The sequence below is a fragment of the Myripristis murdjan genome, chromosome 19 (genome assembly GCF_902150065.1).
Source record: "Myripristis murdjan chromosome 19, fMyrMur1.1, whole genome shotgun sequence".
NCBI classification, from domain to species: domain Eukaryota; kingdom Metazoa; phylum Chordata; class Actinopteri; order Holocentriformes; family Holocentridae; genus Myripristis; species Myripristis murdjan.
In genome coordinates this window covers 14,890,562-14,911,117 of record NC_043998.1, presented here as the reverse complement: position 1 = coordinate 14,911,117, position 20,556 = coordinate 14,890,562, and the positions used below count along the sequence as shown (strand labels likewise).

The 20,556-nt window shown below is 41.9% G+C and overlaps 1 protein-coding gene across 2 annotated transcripts in view; it reads left to right on the top strand.

The window, feature by feature from the left end:
- Nucleotides 1–20,556, top strand: part of snx29 (sorting nexin 29) — a 166,813-nt gene that overhangs the window by 1,365 nt on the left and 144,892 nt on the right. For both annotated transcript variants that reach the window (XM_030077892.1, XM_030077893.1), the window contains exons 3-12: nucleotides 1,828–1,880; nucleotides 3,435–3,559; nucleotides 7,006–7,186; nucleotides 7,663–7,733; nucleotides 9,030–9,290; nucleotides 10,782–11,208; nucleotides 11,852–11,964; nucleotides 13,222–13,318; nucleotides 13,516–13,598; nucleotides 19,723–19,786. In XM_030077892.1, coding sequence (XP_029933752.1) covers nucleotides 1,828–1,880; nucleotides 3,435–3,559; nucleotides 7,006–7,186; nucleotides 7,663–7,733; nucleotides 9,030–9,290; nucleotides 10,782–11,208; nucleotides 11,852–11,964; nucleotides 13,222–13,318; nucleotides 13,516–13,598; nucleotides 19,723–19,786 — 1,475 coding nt within the window. The remainder of the gene's footprint in view (nucleotides 1–1,827; nucleotides 1,881–3,434; nucleotides 3,560–7,005; nucleotides 7,187–7,662; nucleotides 7,734–9,029; nucleotides 9,291–10,781; nucleotides 11,209–11,851; nucleotides 11,965–13,221; nucleotides 13,319–13,515; nucleotides 13,599–19,722; nucleotides 19,787–20,556) is intronic.

The following is a 20,556-nucleotide window of genomic DNA, read 5'->3' as shown; positions in this document are numbered from 1 at the left end:
TTCTTTACTTTTTTGTCATGGCAAAATATGGCAGTGCTGCTACATCCGAGAATTTTTCCTTTCCTCTTTTTTATGAGCAAACTTGGACATGATTGCAAAATGATTACTTGCCAAAGCAGCTGTCAGTCTAGACAACCAGAGCCAATATTTACCCTTATTATGCCAGTGACTAGTATTAGGTTCCTGTCCTGGTTAGAGTAATAATTTTAAACATGTTAAAAATGTCTACTCTCTGTTGTTGATTGTAACACAGTGGTGACTCAGCCAATACCCAGTTCCTGAAAGCTTTTAGATTTGCTCGTCTTAAGACTTGCGGTAGCTCTTCCAAGGGAAAAATCCTCAGCCACACAGGAAGTGAGGCATATTATGTCTCAGTGGTTTGTTTGGAATAAACCATAGAAGCTGAACTGGGTTGTTAGCATGAGCAGAGATAAGCCACCGTGGCCGAACAATTCAGGCAAAGAGAAGAGGGTCACCTACTGAAACTCAACTCCATCAACAGAAAATCAGAGGAGAAACACGTCACAGTCCTGCCCCACTGTTTGATTGACAAGTGAGCTCTTTGATGTGCAGTGCAAAAAACACCACAGCAGTGAGTGCATTTTCCACTTGAAATGCTTCCTTGCTCACTGGCAAACACACATAGCGTATGACTTCGACTTTTCCAAGGTGTTGGGATCCACTCCTCATTTCAACACAGATTCAGTTAACAAGCAGCACTTAGTTCAAGAATATTTTGCCTTTTTACCACTGGTGTCTTTCGGTGTAACAGAAACTTGGGGAATTGTTTGCTTTGCTCTCTAGTTCCTTTATTGTCTTCCACTGAAACACTGTAGGAAGTGGAAGTGAGCACTGTGAACAAGTTTTACAAGTTGGTATTTTATTGAAGTAAGTACTGCTTGGTGGGTTGTATGCATTATAAAAATGAGGAGTGCACTCTAACAAATGTCTTAACTCATATTCTGTCAATATGTATTTATTCCATTGATGAAGGAGACATTAATCTGTCAGATTACTACATGTGGACTGACTTTCTTCTCCATACTGGGAGAGAGAAAGTGTGCTGCATGCATTGGGCTAATCTAGACTCATAGATATCAAACAGTGCAAGATTTAGAAGTGATGATGCGGTATCACTGCTTGACACGTCTTTCAACATTATCTGGGTGGAAGAACCGACTATAGATAAGCATAGCAAATCTGAAAAGATCGATACAGGCAAAAAAAGTAAAAAAAAGACTCCAGGGATTCTTCAGACTGTGTAGGAGAGATGCTGCACAAAGCCCTTCGTAATCCTGTCAGTACCTCCATAAACTTCTGATGTACAGAGGTTCTTCAAGCCGTTTTAGGATGTTTATTCTCGTAACAAGCCTTGAGGAATTGTTGATTAACCTCTACTTGTAATACAGGGCGCATACACCCACTCGGGGCCTGATAGGTTTTGTTCTGAAAGTCTGATCAAAGCCCCACATTTGTCTTTAATCTCTTTTCTCAAGTTTGCTTTATCTGATCGCCATCCAGAATCTAAATGTGAGCTGCTGGCTAAGTGACGGGCCACCTGGATTGTGGATCTTTAGGCATCACATCAAAAGATTAATGCTGGGATTTGCATGGCAATATAGTACATTTTCCTACATTTCATCAGATACACAGCTTCGTCTCTGTGACTGACCCAGCAAGTTTGGTTGCTTCCTTCCCAGCATAATGCCAGATAAAATGTTAAAAATGTCTTCATCATGTGGAGGGAGGATCTGAACCTGGCAGGCTAGCAACCAGGAAAGAAATATTTCATAGGCGGCTGTTATCATTCTCTTTGTGTCTTTGCAGTGCCAAATCCGCTTTGGAGGAAGAAAGGAGATTGCCACTGACTCAGACAGCAGGTAAAGAAAGTTTCTTGTTTCTCCCGTCTCTGTTATGTAGGTGTTTGTTTAGTGTCCCGGGGTTGTTTGGTTTATGTGTGTAGTTCCACGTCGCTTGATGCTCTCTGATGCGCTAGGTGCCAGTATTTGCTTATGTGCTGTGCCTTAAAGTCTGACAGTCTGCAGAGTTTCTAGCATCAACAGTAAAACAACAAACTGGTAAAGCAGCATCGTAAGAAGCAGAAGAAGTGGCAATAAAATGAAAGTAATCTAAGATCACAAAAATAACACATCGAGAACATGGCATATTGGAAATGAGGTGATTAAGATTGATCACAGCACAATGACGAATCTTTTTTATTTAATTACAAAAGATGTGGGAATTCCAGTGGAGGTGGAAAGTAGTGACATTCATTTTTGTAATCATAATACAAATGCAGGTGCAGTTTTAGATCAATGTTTCTTAAAAAGGAGATCATGGTAGTTTTATTCCGTTGCTTTTATTACAGTTGTATTAAGTGATACACTTTTACAAAAAAGGTCACACAAATGCCATCCTTATGGTCCATTCTTAGTGGAAATGTTATTTCAGAGGTCATCTGATATAGGTCATCTGTGTGTCTGATGTGTGTGTGTGCAGTGTGTACATGGACAGTGTATTTTGTTGCTTAATGCCTATGTCCATGCCTTTGCACACGCTGATTTGTTAGTGTGAAGCCATGTGATGGTGCATGCTCGCGTTGCGTGCTGTTGCCTGGGTGGGATATTAAACCACCACCATCAGTCTAATAGCCGATGCTGCAATGTACAAGTTTCGCTTTCACACACAAGCAGTGCACTGTCTGAACTTGTTGTCAGTCGGTCAGATCCCAGCTAGTCTGAAGTAACCAGCGTCTCGAAAGCCACCACAGGGGCTGAAGAAGCAGCTGGTGTGCGTGGGCAATCTGCAGTAAAATATGTGCTTTTTCTTTCCTCCCTGCTTTCCACCGGGGTTGATGTCACTCTCATTTACATGCGCTGTGGCTGCTCGTCTCACCTTGACAGCCACAAACAGCTCACTGCTTGCTATGAACAAATGAACGCTCATAATTGATGATACATGCTCCAGAATGTCTCGAATGCCATTGAAAATCCACTTTCTGGCAAACAGGGGGGAATTAAGCATGTATACACAGGGCCAGAGAAAGATAGGGAATGTAAAATGAGTTTTATTTATGTATTCTTATTTTAACGTCAAAACAGCTGCATGTTGCCAGTTTGAGGTTTGACTATGGCTGATTAGTTTTTCTACTCAGAACAATCAATATCCGACAAGATCTGACAAATAGGGATTCTTACATGTTTTATCTTATCTTGCATTCTCAACCATTCATTTAGTTTTTATCTACTGTTTGGAGTTTTATTTACTTCTTTCTTTGTTATTTGTTTGTTGATTCATTTTCTCCTTGTGTTTCCTCATTGCAAACTGATGAGATTTATTTGGATGAAGAGTGCTGTATAAATTAAGTCTGATTTATTGATTGATTACCTGAAATTTCATGTATCTGTGCTGTTTTAATTTCCTCCTGTCTGCAGGGTGATCTGTCTATGCGCCCAGTTCGAGGCGGTGCTCCAACACGGCCTGAGGAAGAGCCGAGGTCTGGCCCTCACTGCCGCTGCTCTCAAACAGGCTGCAGGCTTCAGCAGCAAAGCTGAAGCAGGTATGACACTCACCGAATGATGTGTGCAGTATATGAGTCTGGAAGGAGCATGAAACAGTCTGTTAAAGTCAGTTCTAAAGTTCAAATTGGGGCAGGCAGGTGCCACAACCAGGTAGGTGTTACTTGCAGCTGATAAGTTTTATCAGACACTGCTGAGTGAAAGTACCATGTGGAGCTTGTAGATGAAACGACAAATTTGAAGGCACACAACAGGCAAATTAGTGAGATCCTCCTGTCCAAAACAGTTCCATTTACCATTTATGTAGACAAGGAGTTAGGTTTCATATCACAGCAGCTGTTAGTGAGGCTGTTTGTTGTTTTATTACACAGAGGAGGCCTGTGAGTTTGAGACGATGGATGAATACTGGACTCATGTTGGTGGTGTCATTTTTTTGTGCACAGAGCTGGGTAATATCGACATCATAATGATATCATGATACTAGACTAGATTCTATTATTCTATAGAATCGGTTCTATTATTGACCTCTACCTGCTTGATCATCACATCCACATTTCAGTCAGGAGAGACTTTATACTTTATTACTTTATTATAGCAGTGAAAGAGAATAGTAATTGGAAGTAACATTAAATTTATTGTGAACAAGAGAAATGTTAAGTAGATTAAATTTTATTGCGAAAGGGCGAAAAGTCTGTGGTGCTTAGACCCGGCAGGACGTAGGCTAGATTGCCATGGGAAGTGATCCCATGGACAAGGAGCTCTCATCCGTGAAAGAACATGTCTCCAGAGCGTAGACACGGGTGGTGGTGATGAGGAGTGGAGGGCTTGATGATGAAACATATTCGTGAGAGGGAACTTGTGATCTGAGGGTTTGATTGGACAGATGAGGTGGTGGAGGAGTTTCATGAAACAGCACAGTGCTGAAATGACAGCTCAATGACAGCAGAAAGAGAGAGAAAACTTTTGAAGTTTGACAGCTTACAAGTGATTGGCCAAAGGCAAACGTATCAAGCTGTGATTGGATGAAAACAGGAATGAGCTGGTGAAGTGGGAAACTGTGTTTTGACTTTAGAGGCATGTGCAAAGAACTGTTGCTTCACTTCAATACTAATTACTAATACTGTAACTAAAACAATATTGAGGTAATGGGTTGAGGGTATTGAGATGTTTAATTTCATCCGTATTGCCCAGCCTGAAAGAGCAGACATAATCGGTCACATAGACAGATGGTCTGTTTTGTCATCTGACGACCTGGTTTTGTCTCGTGAAAGAGGGGACCTGAGCCTGCTCACCTTGCAGCAGGCCTAACAGGTAATGTTGGAGTCATGGAGGGCTGCAGGAAGCAGATGTGTTAGTGGGAAGCTCCGAGCTGTAGGAGAGCCATGTGCTTACACCGAGCCTGGCTGAGAGGCCAGATGGTTAGACAACAGACTGGGGCTACAGTTTAGAAAAGCCTCTGCTTCCCTGTTTTACTGCCTCTGCTGTGCCTCCATGTCTCTCTTTCTAGTTCTCTGTCTGGTGGGCAGTGCACCTGCTGTGGCTTTGCGCTCCTAAAAAAACACATACAGCATATTGTTGTCTCACAAAAGCCATGTGCCCTCCAAAAGGAAACTTTTTCTGAATAGAGGAAATGCTGCTCTTTGTGTTTTTCAGTGAAGTCAAAACATTTTTTTTGTTGTTCTTTGGCGTTTCTGCTTTAATGGATAGTTGACAAAATAAACAGATCTTGTCACCAAGATCTCAGGCTGAATTTGAACCCAGGATATTGCAGTTATACAGTATTTTTATGCCTTTATTTAACGCTTATTTAATCAGGAAGTCCATTTGATGTTCACAGATATGTGGGCAATTTACCAATGATTGATTAATATTACATTACATGAATAGTGAACAGTACATTATCAGTGTTTTGTCATAGTCCCAGAGACACAAACCAGATTTTAGCCTACATGTAGAGCAAAAAGGAACAGAAAGAGTAACAGAAATAGGAGATTGATATAATGGTTCCCGGAGGACAGCGACAATGTCTTTATTTCCTCTCTCCCTTTGGAAAATGATCCATACAACTTTGTCTCCACTATGTTTGCTGATGCAAATGTAGCCATTGTTGAAGTCCCATTTTTTTGTACTGCCAAGCTTGCTGAAGCTGCTGCATATTTTGCAGCACCCCAAGAGAGATTGTATAGGAAAAAGTAACTTTTGCTGTTTTCTCCGGCATTGGAATTTGTAAGGAATACTGTGGTGACTACTTAGGAGTTATTACACTATGATACAGTGAGATACAATATATTGCAATACAGAAATTTGACAATATGTATTGTGGAGCAGAAAAAAATGAATCACAATATTTACATTTTATTGCTATAGGAAATAAGATGAATCACCCATCAAGTTCTCTAGCTCTCCACTGAAATTACATTATTTAAAGTTTTTAATGGCAATATTTTGAAATTGTTTACATTCAAGGAAGCCAGAGTCTAGACGTTATGCACACTTGTATGAATGCTTCAAAAATTATGTTAATTTATCTGTCTTTTGGACAAGTCAAAACAGACTTGATAGATGAAATAAGGTAATTAGATGTAATAAGGTCATTATGAGGTAATTTTCTACAGAAAATGCAGCTTTTTAGGGTTATGTTCAGTACAGCACCTTTGTTATCACTGGACTTGAACCTGTTACATTGAATTCTGGTTGTATCGAGTCATTCACCTCATATCGCATATCGAACCATACAAAGAGATTTAGGCGAATTGATCCCTCCTAGGTCTAACATTATACTAATTTTATTCTGCTGTATAATGTTGAAGAGAAAAATATCTGTGTTTTAATTCAGTATAGAGGAGAAATGCGTGAAGCTGGAAATCTGTAATGGCTGCTGCTGCATTATAAGCATCAGCATATGTGAAGTTTTCCTGTATTTCACAGTCAGTGCAACAGAAGAAAGGATTGTGGCTGAACTCTGGGTGCCAGAGCTCCCTAATGAAACCAGGCCCTCTGCCACAGCCAGAAATAGCAGCCACAATTTTAACACATTGTTCTAAGGCCGTATGCTAATTGTATGCAAAACAGGGAGACCTCGATAACACTCGTTCTCACTAATTACCACGCCTCAGAAAACTTTACAAGAAAACAGACTTGCAGAAGTTTTTTTCCCTCCTGTTTTATATACCTATATATTTATAGATATATAAAATAAATAGTGTGAGCCACGACGTGTGTGTGTGAATCGCAGAATGTGGAGAGGTGACACAGAGGCTTACCTGAAGTTACACTGTGTGAATTGAAGTGTGGAAATTTGTTAATGAGTTAGAGAGGGTGTTTGAATATCCGCTGACTCTCAGCACTCCACAAACTTTATTTGTCGTTCCCGGCTCTCGTTTCTCTGACCTTTTGAACCTTGTACTGTGACTCAGGGAAGGCTGTTTCTCACAAATGGGATTAAACAAATTTCTCCCTCTGCCTGCACTCCTTTGTCCCCCCTCAGAGCTGACCTTCTGGTTTTACGTGAAGGAGCATCTGAATCGCCACGAGCTCCAGCGGTTCTACTCACTGCGGCACATCTCGTCCGAGCTGGGCCGGGGCCGCGCCTGGCTGCGCTGCGCCCTCAACGAACACTCGCTGGAACGCTACCTGCACACCCTGCTGGCCGACCGCACACGCCTTGGGTCAGTGCATGTGTGTGAGAGAGTGTGTGTGTGTGTTTTATGTATGGCTGGATGGATCATCCCTTCCTGGTGATAATATTGAAACTTGTAATTTTTTTGACCGGACAATATCATGATACTACATTTTACGTTTTGCCCAGGCCTAGTTTTGGGAGCATCTTTCTATTCTACACCTGTGAAACGGCATCTGACGAATGCTTCATCGCCAATGAAACACCTTACCATTCATTCACAGCTCCCAACAAAAATCCCTGCTTTTTTTTAAAATGAGAAAATGTTCTCACCTTTGTGTGTGTGTGTGTGTGTGTGTGTGTGTTTGAGACTGCATGTGTGCTCTTTTCACAGGTGCATGCTTTGATTTTATTCTCACACCCGCACAGACTCTCACCTCACTTCAACAGTGTTTAGTTATTTCTGTGCAGTTCTTTTCTCTGTCTTAGTCAGAGTCCTTGTTTTACCTCCTCTCTGTTTCACAGCACCTACTATGAAGACTGGGCTTTTATCCTTGATGAGGAGAGAGCCAGCATGCTCCCCACCATGGCTGCAGGTACGTTTGTGTGTCAGATGCATAATGTTACACGTCATGGCTGCCATAGGAACATGATTATGTGTGTTGAATTTTTAGTTTAAGCATGCTTTACATACAACAATGCGATTGTTACAGGATTACTTCACTCTAAAACTGTATCATTTATATCATTTATCGTGCTTGAGTTGTCTTGTATGTCTGACGAAACATTTTAATCACATGTCTCATGGAGAACAAAGGTTCCGTAAACTGCCGTTTCTGTTGCTCAGCAGCTTTGACAAACACCTGGAAACAGGATATGAAAACTAAACTAAACCACTCTCAGATAATGCCGCATGCACAAGCACCTGCAGGCACCTGGAACTGCATGTCCACCAAACTGAAGACCCATGTGGCCCCTCAGTAGCTCACCTGGTAGCGTGCATACCACTTGTTAAGGCTGAGTCCTGACCACAGCATCTTAGGTTCGAATCCGACCCCAGACCCTTTGCTGCATGTCATCCCCCTCTCTGTCTCCTGGTCTTTCTGTCTCACTCTACTGTCACTATCAAATAAAGCAAAAATGTCAAAAAAAAAAAAAAACAACAACAACAACAACAACAACAACAAAAAAACAAGAACATTTCTGAACTGAGGACCTGACTACTCTGGCTACTACCTGGCTACACTAATGCTTCAGTCAGTGTAGTCAGTGTAGTGACCAGGATTCATATGCAAGGCTTTTTCAGACATGTGTTACTGTACCTAAGCCAACGGACAGTGGTTTTGGACATATACAACATTTGAATGGAGACTTGGATAACACTGCATGAAGAGTTTTAGAGTTAGAAAAGGTGTTTTCATATCCCTTTTGCTGCTGTTTGCCAAAGTGGCCAATCAACTCCATCCTAACTATAGTATTTGTAACCTTCATTCTCCATTAGGCCTGTGATTGAAAGTTTTTGTCAGACATTCAATGCATTTTGGAGTGAGAAAGTGATAAGAAATATATAGTTTTTTGGTGAAGTATTTCTTTAAGACGGTGCCTTAGCACATGGTTCTATTCATGTTTAGCATGGATGGTCCCAGTGGGAACTGAATCCTGGCTTTGCTCTAACCATTGAACTCAGATATTAAAGCTCTGCGTTACTGATCTGCTTCCAGACTTTTCACTCTCTGAGCACATATGGGTAATAACAGTTCATTTCAGGTTGTCCACTCTCGTTGCCTCTGACCAGACGGCTCCCAAGCCACTCTGCTGAAGCTCAAAAGCTGTACAACAACCCTGATCTATAATGAATGGCACTCAGCTCCTCACCCTCCTCTGCTCTTCAGGTTTGAACTCCATCCTGTTTGCCATCAACATCGACAACAGTGACCTGAACGGCGGGGTGACGCGGGGTGGAGGCTCCTCGATGTCATACCTCCTCAAGGAGTCCACGCAGGGCATCGGCAGCCTGTGGAAGGAGTCCACGCAGGGAGTAAGCACCCTGCTCCGGGAGATCAGCACTGCCACCGCTGTGGTGCCGGGCTTCACGCCCAGAGCGGACGGAGCCTCAGACCCACTGCCTGTACTGCCACGCAGCGCCTCTGCTGGTAGGGAGTGCTAATCTTCCTCTGTTTGTGTTACTTCAAACTACTGCATGTGGAGAGTTGTGTATACAGATCTAACATCATACCAGTAATCACCAGTAATCCATGACAGCCCTTAGCCATTGTAAAATCATTACAAACAACTGGCCTCATGTAATTTACTGCTTTTATAAAACTATGGATGGAATGATATAGTTTGTAGGCTAACAGCAATAATATCTTATCAGTTGCATGATGTGGAATGAAAATGCAGAAACAAACACATTCAGGTCTTCGGACAGGCCCATCATAACATACTTATTTGTTTTATTAACCAAAAAACATGTTTGTTGACTTTTGATATTAATTTAATTAATTTAATGTAATTTAAAAAAAAGGCCACATAAATGTAAAATTTCATGCTCAACCACAAATCAGCTATAAAAATACCTCTTTCACCTAGTCCTGATATTGCTTTTTAAAGCTGATATCAACCCCGATGCTCTGATGATATACTGGTCCATCCATATATAAAACGTTGCTACCCCACCATTTATATAAAGACACACATAATTAATAAATAGGATGTTTTATTTCCATGGAATATTCACAAATAGCCCAGTCCTTCCTCCAAGAAATATAGTTGTTCAACTAGTTGTTAGTTGTTATTTGTTACCCTGCCAAGCAGCATGGTAACAAGTAATACCATTCTAACTAACCTTTAATAAAAAGTGGCTCGGCCCTTCAGAAGCTTAGAATTGACCTATGCAATGAAACTAATCAATTATGTCCATATTATATGGTATTACAACGTGATTACTTATTAAAGCCTGCATTGAGTGAAGAAATGTTTCTCTCACAATCACAACACAGAGAGCAAGCCAAAACCCATTCAGTTTAATGTAAGCATGCATAATCAATGCATCGGTGGAGTGAATCCAACGTGTACAACACCTGGCATCTGCAGCAGAATGGGGCAGCAATGACCAATTCCCTGATTTGCAATGAATAATCCTACAGCTCTGCTGCCTCCTTGTCTGACCTCGTTTAGTCGTCCCTCCTGGTCCGTCCCTCGGGGAAACTCACACCATTTTCCCCCCATATGTTTTTCTCGGTGGGATGAACAAGCCTGTGAAACAAAATCTGGACCATGTGGCGCTAAAACTTTCCACTGGAACGAAGGCAAATGAAATTCTTAGCTGGTGTGGCAGCTCCTCAAGGTGGGACGGCTCATCCTGATTATTCACTGGTAGAAGACACTGTGATGCACAGCCAGTCTTTCTGGCTAGGAATAGCAATAGAAATAGGACAAGCTGAACCACAAATAGTCAACCAGTGTTGCACTTTGGGAGGCCCAGATGAAATCAATTCAAACGGGTGATGTCACCATTACTAAAATATGCTTTATGATCATTGTCCATTTGGAAGGAGATAGTCTAGATATGGGTAAAAAGTGATGGAGTCATTCCAGGTTTGGATTTAGTTTATTGTTCTGTTTCCTCTTTCCCTACTTAGACTCAGGGCTGAGGAAAGAGCGCCGGAGGAAAAAGAAGATCACCAACATCATCTCCTTTGATGACGACCTGGACGGAGGGGCAGAGGACGAAGAGGAGGGTGAGGAAGACTCACGGAAGATGGGCACCATGAGGAAGAGTCACACTGCTCCTGCTCAGGGCAGCGTGGAAGAGGGAATCGACCCACTGGAGCCGGCCTTCTCTCTGTCACCAGCCCAGAATGGGGTGGCTGACCCCGGCATTGTCAGCTGGGTGGGGTCGCCGCATCCCTCCCGCACCCCACCCCGCACCCCACCCCGCACCACGACACCACCACTCCCCCACAGCAAGAGTATAGACAACGAGGAAGAGGAAGAGGAGGAGGAGGAGGAAGAGGTGTACAAACCCAGAGCACAATCCCAGGAGGAGGAGAGGGTCAGCTCTGATCAGTGAGTGAGATGTTGAGTGCTCAGGTTATTAAAAAAGGCAGCTAATAGAGAGAGAGAAATTTCACAGTCTTGTCATGTCTGTATTAAAGGTTTTTGAAATTAAAAATGAAAATGCCCCTGAGAGTTGGGAGTAATTTTTTCCCATTTCACCCTGGTCACATTTTCTAGTTTGTTCACGGCTAAATGTAACTACTCTCCCACTGATGGTGAGTAATGGCAGCTTATAAATGGGGAAATCTTTGCATTGCATTCGGGGGGCAAGAAAAGTTGGTCAGTTTTTGATCAGAGAACCAGTGAACCATCAGAGAGCCTGAAGCAGTAGAAAATATTGTTACCATGACACAACCTTTCTGATAAATACCTCATAGTTAAAGAAAAAATGGTCTGGTTGGGTAAAATAACATAATTCTCTCATAAACTCGACTTTAAGTAAACATAATGCTGTTTGGTGTGAGCTTTACCGAAAAAGACCTCACAGTTGTGTGAGGTTGTACATTTCTCTCTGTGTGGCCCCACTGGCTCCTAACGCCAGCATTGTCAGTGCATGGCAGTGCCGGGTGACATGAATTGAATAGACCGGGAAAGGCCTCGACCACACTGAGTCGGTGTGTTGTTTTTTGTGCCTTTTGTGTCTTTTATTTAGGGTGGTGGTAGGCAGCCTGTCCAGTGTGTCGACATGGAGCCCCCTGCAGGTGATGACGGATCACAGCAGCTCGGACATCCTCATTCCCGTGACCCCGGCTGACCCTCAGCCAGGTACCTATCCCATCTGAGAGCTCCATTAGTTAAAGGAAGCAGAATTTCCTAATTTCAGTTCTTTCTGGCATTCCTCTGTGTAAGAGGAGGCTTGAAACACATTACAGAACTCATCCTTTGTGTGAATAACCTTTTCCTCTGTATCAAATCAATAGATATTATCTATACCAGCTGCATCTACACCTGCTGCTTTTATCCACATGTCCTACTTGCACCTTAAATATGCACTCGGTTGGCTGTATATTGCAATTATGCTGAGGATAAACACAAAAGAGAGCAATCTTACATTCATAGTAGCCTTGATGCAAATTAATTTATTAAAGCCAGCCTCTTGACTAATATTTGTCAAGATGTTGGTGTCAACAAATGATTTTGCATGAAGTATTTAAGTTTGTGATTACTTTCTTCCACATTTATACCTTCATATTACATTCAGCTCATCTCCAGTATTACTGAGCTCCTCTCAGTCCTTTTGTCTGCCATTATGTTGAGGAACATCACATTAGTATTAGGATAAACTGATAAATTAGGCTGATATTAGCATTTTATTTGATAATGGATTTGAGACAGGTCACTACCGATATGGTCGAGGTTCCCAGACCATAGCTGAACAGTCTAAACAACCTGTTGTGAAATTTTATTTTCTGTTGATTTTAAAAAAATGTATTCATTAAAATGTTCAATAATCTGATTTCGTTAATAACATCTTCATGTGTAGGTAGGAATGTATCCCTCAAGTTGAAGATGTCACACTGTGTCATAGAGCTTCTAACCCTAAAATAATTTTATCAGTTAAGGTTTCAGTGGATTTCAGTGGATGATGCTTTAAATGTTTTTAAGAGGCCTTTCCCTGACATCAGCAGCTTTAATGCAAAAATATTGATATCTGTCTTCATCAACACATATTGTTCAAACCCTAATTTGTAGCCTCATATATAAATGAGGTAACAAATACACTTCACCATGTTGTAAATCAACACTTTCACAGAAGTGTCATTTGTTTTTAAATGTTTGGAATATACTGTAGGTGTTATATGCCTTAAGGCTGTGAGTGTGCAGATACTTGTTATGACCGGTAACTCAGCGATCCAGGGTTTAATATTCTTCACTTATCTTTACATATGTTGTGTTTTTACTGTGTATTTGGTGACAGCAGTGTTTTGTGGCTCAAATATAGAGATCAGTTGCCCACTAGGTGAATTATAGGGACTTTTTCTGTGTGCGTGCTTCTTTACTTTCACTTGCACTTTCTTTCAGTGAGCTCTGTGGAGGACACAGTTGCATTTCCTGCTCAGTGTGAGCCAACAGGACCTGTGGGAAACTGTGAGAGCAGCAGATCGCAGCTACAGTTCAAGTATGTTGCTGCTTTATTTTACTCAGGATTGATTTGATACTGACATTTCTCACTCAGATTTCTTTCAGAGATAATGTAGGGCAAAATGTTCAAATCAGTTTTAGCAGGAAACATGGTTGACAGCAGATAGATGTGGTATAGCAGATTTGTTTAGAAAGATGCAGATCCAATATGGCTGCCTCCTCTCACTGTTTCAGTATGGAGTCCAGTCCACCGGCCCAGGCTGCTCCACTCTCTACTGTGCTGCCGACACCTGGTCTACCCGAGTCCATGACAGTGGGTGAGTGTTCCCCTTCCCCTCAGCCTCTCTCATCAAAACAGTTGCATAACAAGTTGTAACCGTAGCGTGACCTGTGGTTCAGCAGGGGGCTGTCCTGTAAGTGCAGGGTGTCAGATTCAGTCCCAGCATCAGTCCCAGATGCTGAAATGTGCTGACTCTGTACAGCTCTCTCATCAGTCTGCCTCTAGCCAGCTTTGTCTCCATCATGTCTGTTAGTTAATAATTAAGAAGCAGCTACAGAGAGCCAGCTAGGAAAGTCTGTTGTCTTGTGGCTATGCATCCATTCACTAATGTTGAAGTCAATTCCAAGACTTAAGTCCCATTTAAGACCAATATAGACAGTAAATAGTGTAAATTACACCCAATGTAAAGCTAATGCTAAGTGAGTTTTTTTTAATGGATCAATAGAGCTGCATCTGCAGGAGCTTCTTTAATATTCACCCAATCAGTATGCAGGAACTGAGTGATGTTTGCTAGAAATATGAGACCCATTGCCCATAAAAGTTTCTATTTTTTTATATTTACATTTTTAGATAGGCAGGAAAAAGTCCAGTAGAAATTCAGTAGTCATGAGACAAGACTGTGAAATACTGTCAGGTACTTGATGGATTGTGTATAAGACCTTAGAAGCTCATCTGTGTTACATTTCATTTGGAGAGGGAAGAAGTCTGACTTAAGTACCGTGTTCACACTTTGTTTTATCATCTATTTCGGGTGATCTGATCTGGAGTGGGGACTTTGGCCACATAACATTTGTAGTGTGAACGTTACTGCATCCTGCATTCGATGTGTGGAAGGAACGTGTTTGATAGAGTGGACTGTTAGCATGATACTCAAATATGAATTTGAATTTGAGTTGGTTTTTGTGGTGAGATGGCAGTGTATTTGTTGGGTAATCTGCTTCATGAACAGGCCGGAGATAGAAAATATGATGGATGGGGAGTATGTGGAAGATAGTGACAACACGGAATATAGAAGTGAAGAAGAAGAAGGGACGGGAGTGAGTTGGAGTAAGGTACAGAGGAATCACATGGCTTCAATCACAGATTCAATCATAAGTCACTGGAGATGCCTTATGGATGCATTATATTGCCAGGTGTCTCTGCTGTCCACTTGTGATCAGAAAACCTGAGACAGATGTATTTGGCTCTGTTCCTCAACAGGAACAAGACCCGAGGCAAATTTGTAAAGCCCCAACTCAAGACTGAAACCAGACATGAGTCCTGTAGCTCTGGCTATGGCAATAAAAATCATGACTGTTGACTCTGGCACACCTTCTGATGTTTTAGCACTTTATTGTGACAGGTTGGGTGGTTTCCAAAGCCATAATGAATCCTGTAGAGTGCGACAGCACAAGTCTGGACAGAGTTTTGTGCGGAAATCACACCACAGCTGCTGTCTGTGGCAAACTGCATCAAACTTGTTGATTAATATTTTCAAACTCAGTGAGTTATATAACTACTATCAATGAAGTCCTGTGCCAAAGGATTGTTGTAATATGAGAGGTCATTTGTGGTTTTCCATAATATCAAATAATCCACCAGGTGGCACTGTTGGCCCACTGTATGGTGTTTCTGAAGCGGCACCCACCAAAGGCTTTTGCCTTTGAGAAGAAATGGGAGAGTGTGAAGGAAAATCCGATTGAATGAATGCCTGCCATTTACATCAGCTATGAGATTTCAGATGGAAAAAAAAGGAAAAAAAAAAACAGATTGCAGATTTAAAGAACTCAGTGTGTGTTTGATGTGTGTTCGACGCACTTGCAGCACACACAGGCTTTTTGCTTTTGGTCTGCAGTGTGGTTGGTGATCTGCTCAGTGCCCTGGAGCTAATCAGAGCTTAGACCCTCAGATGCTCACACTGATGCTATTTGATTCCTTGGCTTCTCTGTGTGCGTGTGCATGTGTGTATGTGTGTGTGAGACACAGAGAGAGAGGCATGACGGAGAGTTACGGGAGAGGAAGTGAGTGGAGCTGCCTCGAAGCTCAGGGATTGAGCCATTGTCCAATCTATTAGCCCTTAGTAAGAGAAGGTCACGCGGTCAGAGGGGGAGCTGGTGTGCCAAGCAGCGCTGGTGCAGTCACAGAGAAAATACACTTTAAAGGATCACTAAGCAATTTTGAGACCAGAAAAATAGTTCAAATGTAAAAAAAATAAAAAAAATTTATGTCTTCTTAAATAAATTTTAAATAATGTACGTATCACATTAGATGAAGATTCAGAGTTTTTTGTTGGTTTAGAGATGGCTATTTTAATCTCCAGAGTGCAGGTCCCTCGCCGTGTTCACTAGCATGTTGGTGTGAACGACTCAGATTGTAGAAGAAGAGGAGGTTCACGCTGGCAGTGACAGAGGCATATCTCCTGTTACAGAGCAGTGAAGCATAAAAGTTTCTGTTGTTACGAGTGACTTACCTCAGATTCAGCATCTCTAGAGCATCAGAGATGACGACAGGCAGTGGACTGGCAGTCCCTATAGGGCGATCGGCTTTACAGAACTAGTGAGGGCAGAACTGAGACTGTTGCCGTCTTTACAAACAGTAACTAATGTGGTGAAAAGGATGAGCACACCCATTGTCTCAGTTTGTTTGTGTATATGTTAATCCTAGGGAAAGTGGGTTAAAATAACTGGGGTGTGATTGGGCACACCATCACGGAGAAATGGCCGATCTGACAAGATATGTGTTTTGTGTACATGAAAGCTGGAGAAAAGCTGGAGCAAATACTATAGTAACCATCTGGCACCACTCAGGCCATCCTTTGCGTGTGTTCTATGAGCATGTTGCGCTTTTAGCCCCGACCCGATGGGAAGTCAGTCTGAACGCTACTGTCAAACAGCCAAGAACAGACACCAGTGTGTGCACATGAAGTCAATAAAGAATGCCGCTCTACTACTGAATACTAAAAAAAAAAAACACAAACAAACAAAAAAATATGCTCCTTTCCAGTTTTTTTTTTCATCCAGGTGAACTTCTGTGTCCGGATGCCTTCAGTTTCACATGAGTCTATGTGGGTGGAATGCAAAGAAGAAACTTTGCTGGGAAGCACCAAGGAGGATTAATTTCTTAGCGCAGAGCACCATCAGAGCAGAACACAGGAACCGAGCACCAGGAACAAGAGACCTCAGTCACAGATGGGAAACCGAGACAGGCAGCAAGGCCAAGGATTGAATGTTGAGAGAAAAATCCACCTCACAGCAACACTGATATAAAAAAAAAAAAAATGCATGAGCAAAGTACTTGAGGCCATCTTGTTGTCTGGTGATAAATTTGTCTATTTCGTGTGGGTAACAGGTTAAGTATAGATGATAGGACGTCATGTGGAGATGTTTCCAGTGCAGCTACAATGGAGACTGATAGCAGAAAATGTTTCCGCGATCTAACACAATTGTCCATATCAGGTTTTGGTGTCAGTCCCTTGCAATCAAAGAGCAGGGGCTTCTTTGTAGAACCATAATTTTGCACTCATGTTCAGCAGTTATACAGAGAGAGAGAGAAATCCATTGTGGGAGAGCCTCTGAGACCAATTTCTGCACCACAGGAGCAACAGATAGACCAGAAAGGCAGTGCAACAACAATACATGTCGTGTCTCGCTTTGTCTCAACTAGAAAAATTACTCTTTTGTTTATACTGTCACTACCTGTATTGCGGACAGTCTAAACAAATAAACCAGTTTAGGCACAGAAACCAGTTTGTGCAGGCTGTTGTTCCCTGAATCAGGATGCAGATATGAATATTGATGACTGAATATTGATTGATGGACTCGGCTGCTGACATTATAGGTTAGTGAGACGTTATCTTCTCTGGATGAGGAATTTTATGACAACGCGGTGTGCATGTTAGCTGCAACAGAATAGCAAAAATAGCTGACGACAGCGTTTGACCTATTTATGACTAACACTTTGTGAGAGACACAAATGAATACAAAACATGCTGAATTTTTCATCCCTGCTCAGGTGTGTGTGTGTACGTGCGTGTGCGTGTGTGTGCATGTGTGCATGTGTGCATGTGTGCGCACGCACTTGTGAGAGAAGCTGCAAGTAAGAGGGGTAGGAAACACAAGCATGTATGAGTGCAAGCAGTGATTTCCACTCGGGTGTGACAGCCTGCGAGGCTGTGCAGTCCATTAATTGGAGAGAGTATAGAGTCTATAATTCACAAGCCACCTCCATTACACGGCCCAGCTCGCACCTAATGCATCTATTATTGGAACATTTGTGCAGGAACATATAAGTTTGGATCTACACACGAGCACACATATGCACACATACACACACACACACACACACACACACACACACACACACACACTCTCAGTTTAAAGGTAAGTCATACACATGTAAGCACAAAGATGCGGGCTTGTGCACTCTCACACACGTGCACACACACACACGCATGCACACAGACTGTAATTTGTCCCTGTCACCTTGTGAGGACAGACGGGTTGCTGGCCAAAGTCCCTAATGGCTCGTTGGTGGCACCCTCTGTGAACGTGTGGTCGGATTAAAGGTCACGTTTATTTCTGGCCTGCTGATGTGGAGAATGGAGCTGTGAAGATAATGGACTTGCTCTCTTCTTCTCTTCCACTTTCTGTTCTGCTCTTCATCACCCTCCTCTTCCTCCCCCTCTTCCACTAGGCGCTTCGCTCAGGGCTGCAGGAGACCTACTTGTGTCTAGGGCTACACTGACACCATACATTTGTTATGAGGATAGAGTTGCGTTTTGTGTTTGTGCCTTTGTGAGAGTCACGGTCAGGCTTGCGCTGTGTGCATGCTTGTGTGCGCACGCAAGCGAGCGCATGCACGTGCACGGATGGTGGTTTCAAATCCCCAACTTAGGCTGTTACTGCAATTTCCAAAAATAACAACCCCGAGATAGGAAGTTAATCTACCCTGCACTTTGCATTCCATCACACACACACACATGCACACGCATGCACAAAACTACACATACACACACACACCTCCGTGTGGAGATGAGTCACTCTACTACCACACAGCCCTGGCCAAATCTGCCTTTAACATCAGGCTGGGAGATTAACATCACCCACCTGTCGAATGCAAACAGTTTGGCTGTGGCTGCTGGCCGATCTGGGTTTTTTGATGATATTTTTTAGGTTGAAGTCTCTGATAGACTGATAGATATTTTGTGCCAATATTCAGTATCTTTAAATTTGGTAATTTTCCTGGCAAAATTTACCGATATTCAGAGAGTTTATTCTTATCAAGGTGGAAAAGCCTCTGAAAAAGCATTTAAACCATCACGTAACAATAAAAGTCTCGTTGAAACCCGTACTAATGGCAGCTGTTTTAGGTGGCTCAGGCTTTAATGCATGATGACCCACTGTACCTATTTTCTTACTGCCATTACTCGAAGAATTAATTTGCAGAAACATAAAATAGTGCAGTTCAGTGCAGGTTTGCAATGCAACAATGCATGTTTTACAGGTTTTAATTTTTTTGTGTCTGTGGTCAGGGAGGAGCATCAGTTTTATTAGAGGTGGATGACATTGGCTGGCTATTATCTGATATTTAACGGCAAACCCATATATCAGCCTAATACTCGTGGGGTTAAGGCAGTGGTTGATAACACATTAAAAACATCAAGTGGACTGGAAACTACTGCAACCAATGGTCAAAGACAATCTTTCTCCTGCAATCATTATCCTCTGCCAATGGTCTGTAATATCTGAGTAGCACAAAATAGTAATAATAATACATTAACAGTGAGATTTATGAAATCCCTATTACAAATGATGAGCAGTTTTGCAGGTTTCTGTAATCTCATGCTTCAGTTTGATTTTGCTCCACTTCACCTATGGCGGGTTTTCGTGGCCATGCTTTATATGGCATTCATTAATATCGTGGTGTATGTGATGTTTGCTTGGCTTTCTGTAATATTTATGTGTAACTGCAGCAGTCTGAACTAAGTAGGAGCCATTATTATATCCTCTAACAGCTGAGAAAAGTAGAAAGAGGAACTGTGTTTTGTCTACATGTGAATACAGTGTGCGCTGTCTTAGTTTAATACTTTGCAGTGTTTAAGAAATATGCATAACATATTTACATGTATCTTAAGTATATCTTACGTGTATATCTGTTCACTGTGCTCTCTCTCTTCTCTTCAGTGGAGCTGCGTCAGGCCATCGTAGCCATGATGAACAGGAAGGACGAGCTGGAGGAACAAAACACGTATGTAGTGATACACTCTGCTTATCTGCTGACCCACTACACCCATAAATACACACACACACCAAACCTTTGATGTGAGCTTTGTCGGGATCCTGAAGTTTATTTTGTAGGATGGGAGAAATAAACAGATCACCACTCTGTAAAAATGTCAGTTTTTGGACCTGTTTAATCCAGCATGTGAGACTATTGTGTGAAGGGTACTGAATGGCTAAAAAAGCTAAAATGGCTGTTAAAAAACCCTGAACAAAAGAAAACACACGTGTTTTATACACGACTACAGGAAATCATAATTACATGTTCTTCCACCAAGCAATATAATTCTGGTGACAGTGCAATAAGTGATTTGTGGTTTGCACATTAATTAAAAACAGTGATGTGATCACAGATGTGGATTTTTGGGATTAGTATTAATGGAATATAGTTCAGCACATCAGCTAGAACATACAGTATATATATCTGAGCTTGTGTGTATCTTTGCTCAGACTCTTCCTAGCCTGCTAGTTTAGACAGAATAAGCATTCTGGCACGATTTTGGCCAGGAAATCGGATTATTGCTGCATTTGTTGATACATCATAATGAGGGAGAGAGAGAGAGAGAGAGAGAGAACGAGAAGGTAAGTCATTTTTATACAAGATCTCTCTCTCTCTCTCTCTCTCTCTCTCTCTCTCTATCTCTATCTTTTAAAATGTCCCATGGTTTCTTAATTTTTGTAGCTTGGGATGTGAGACTGGATGGGATGAAACAGAATAAATTTGTTAAATTTGAGAAA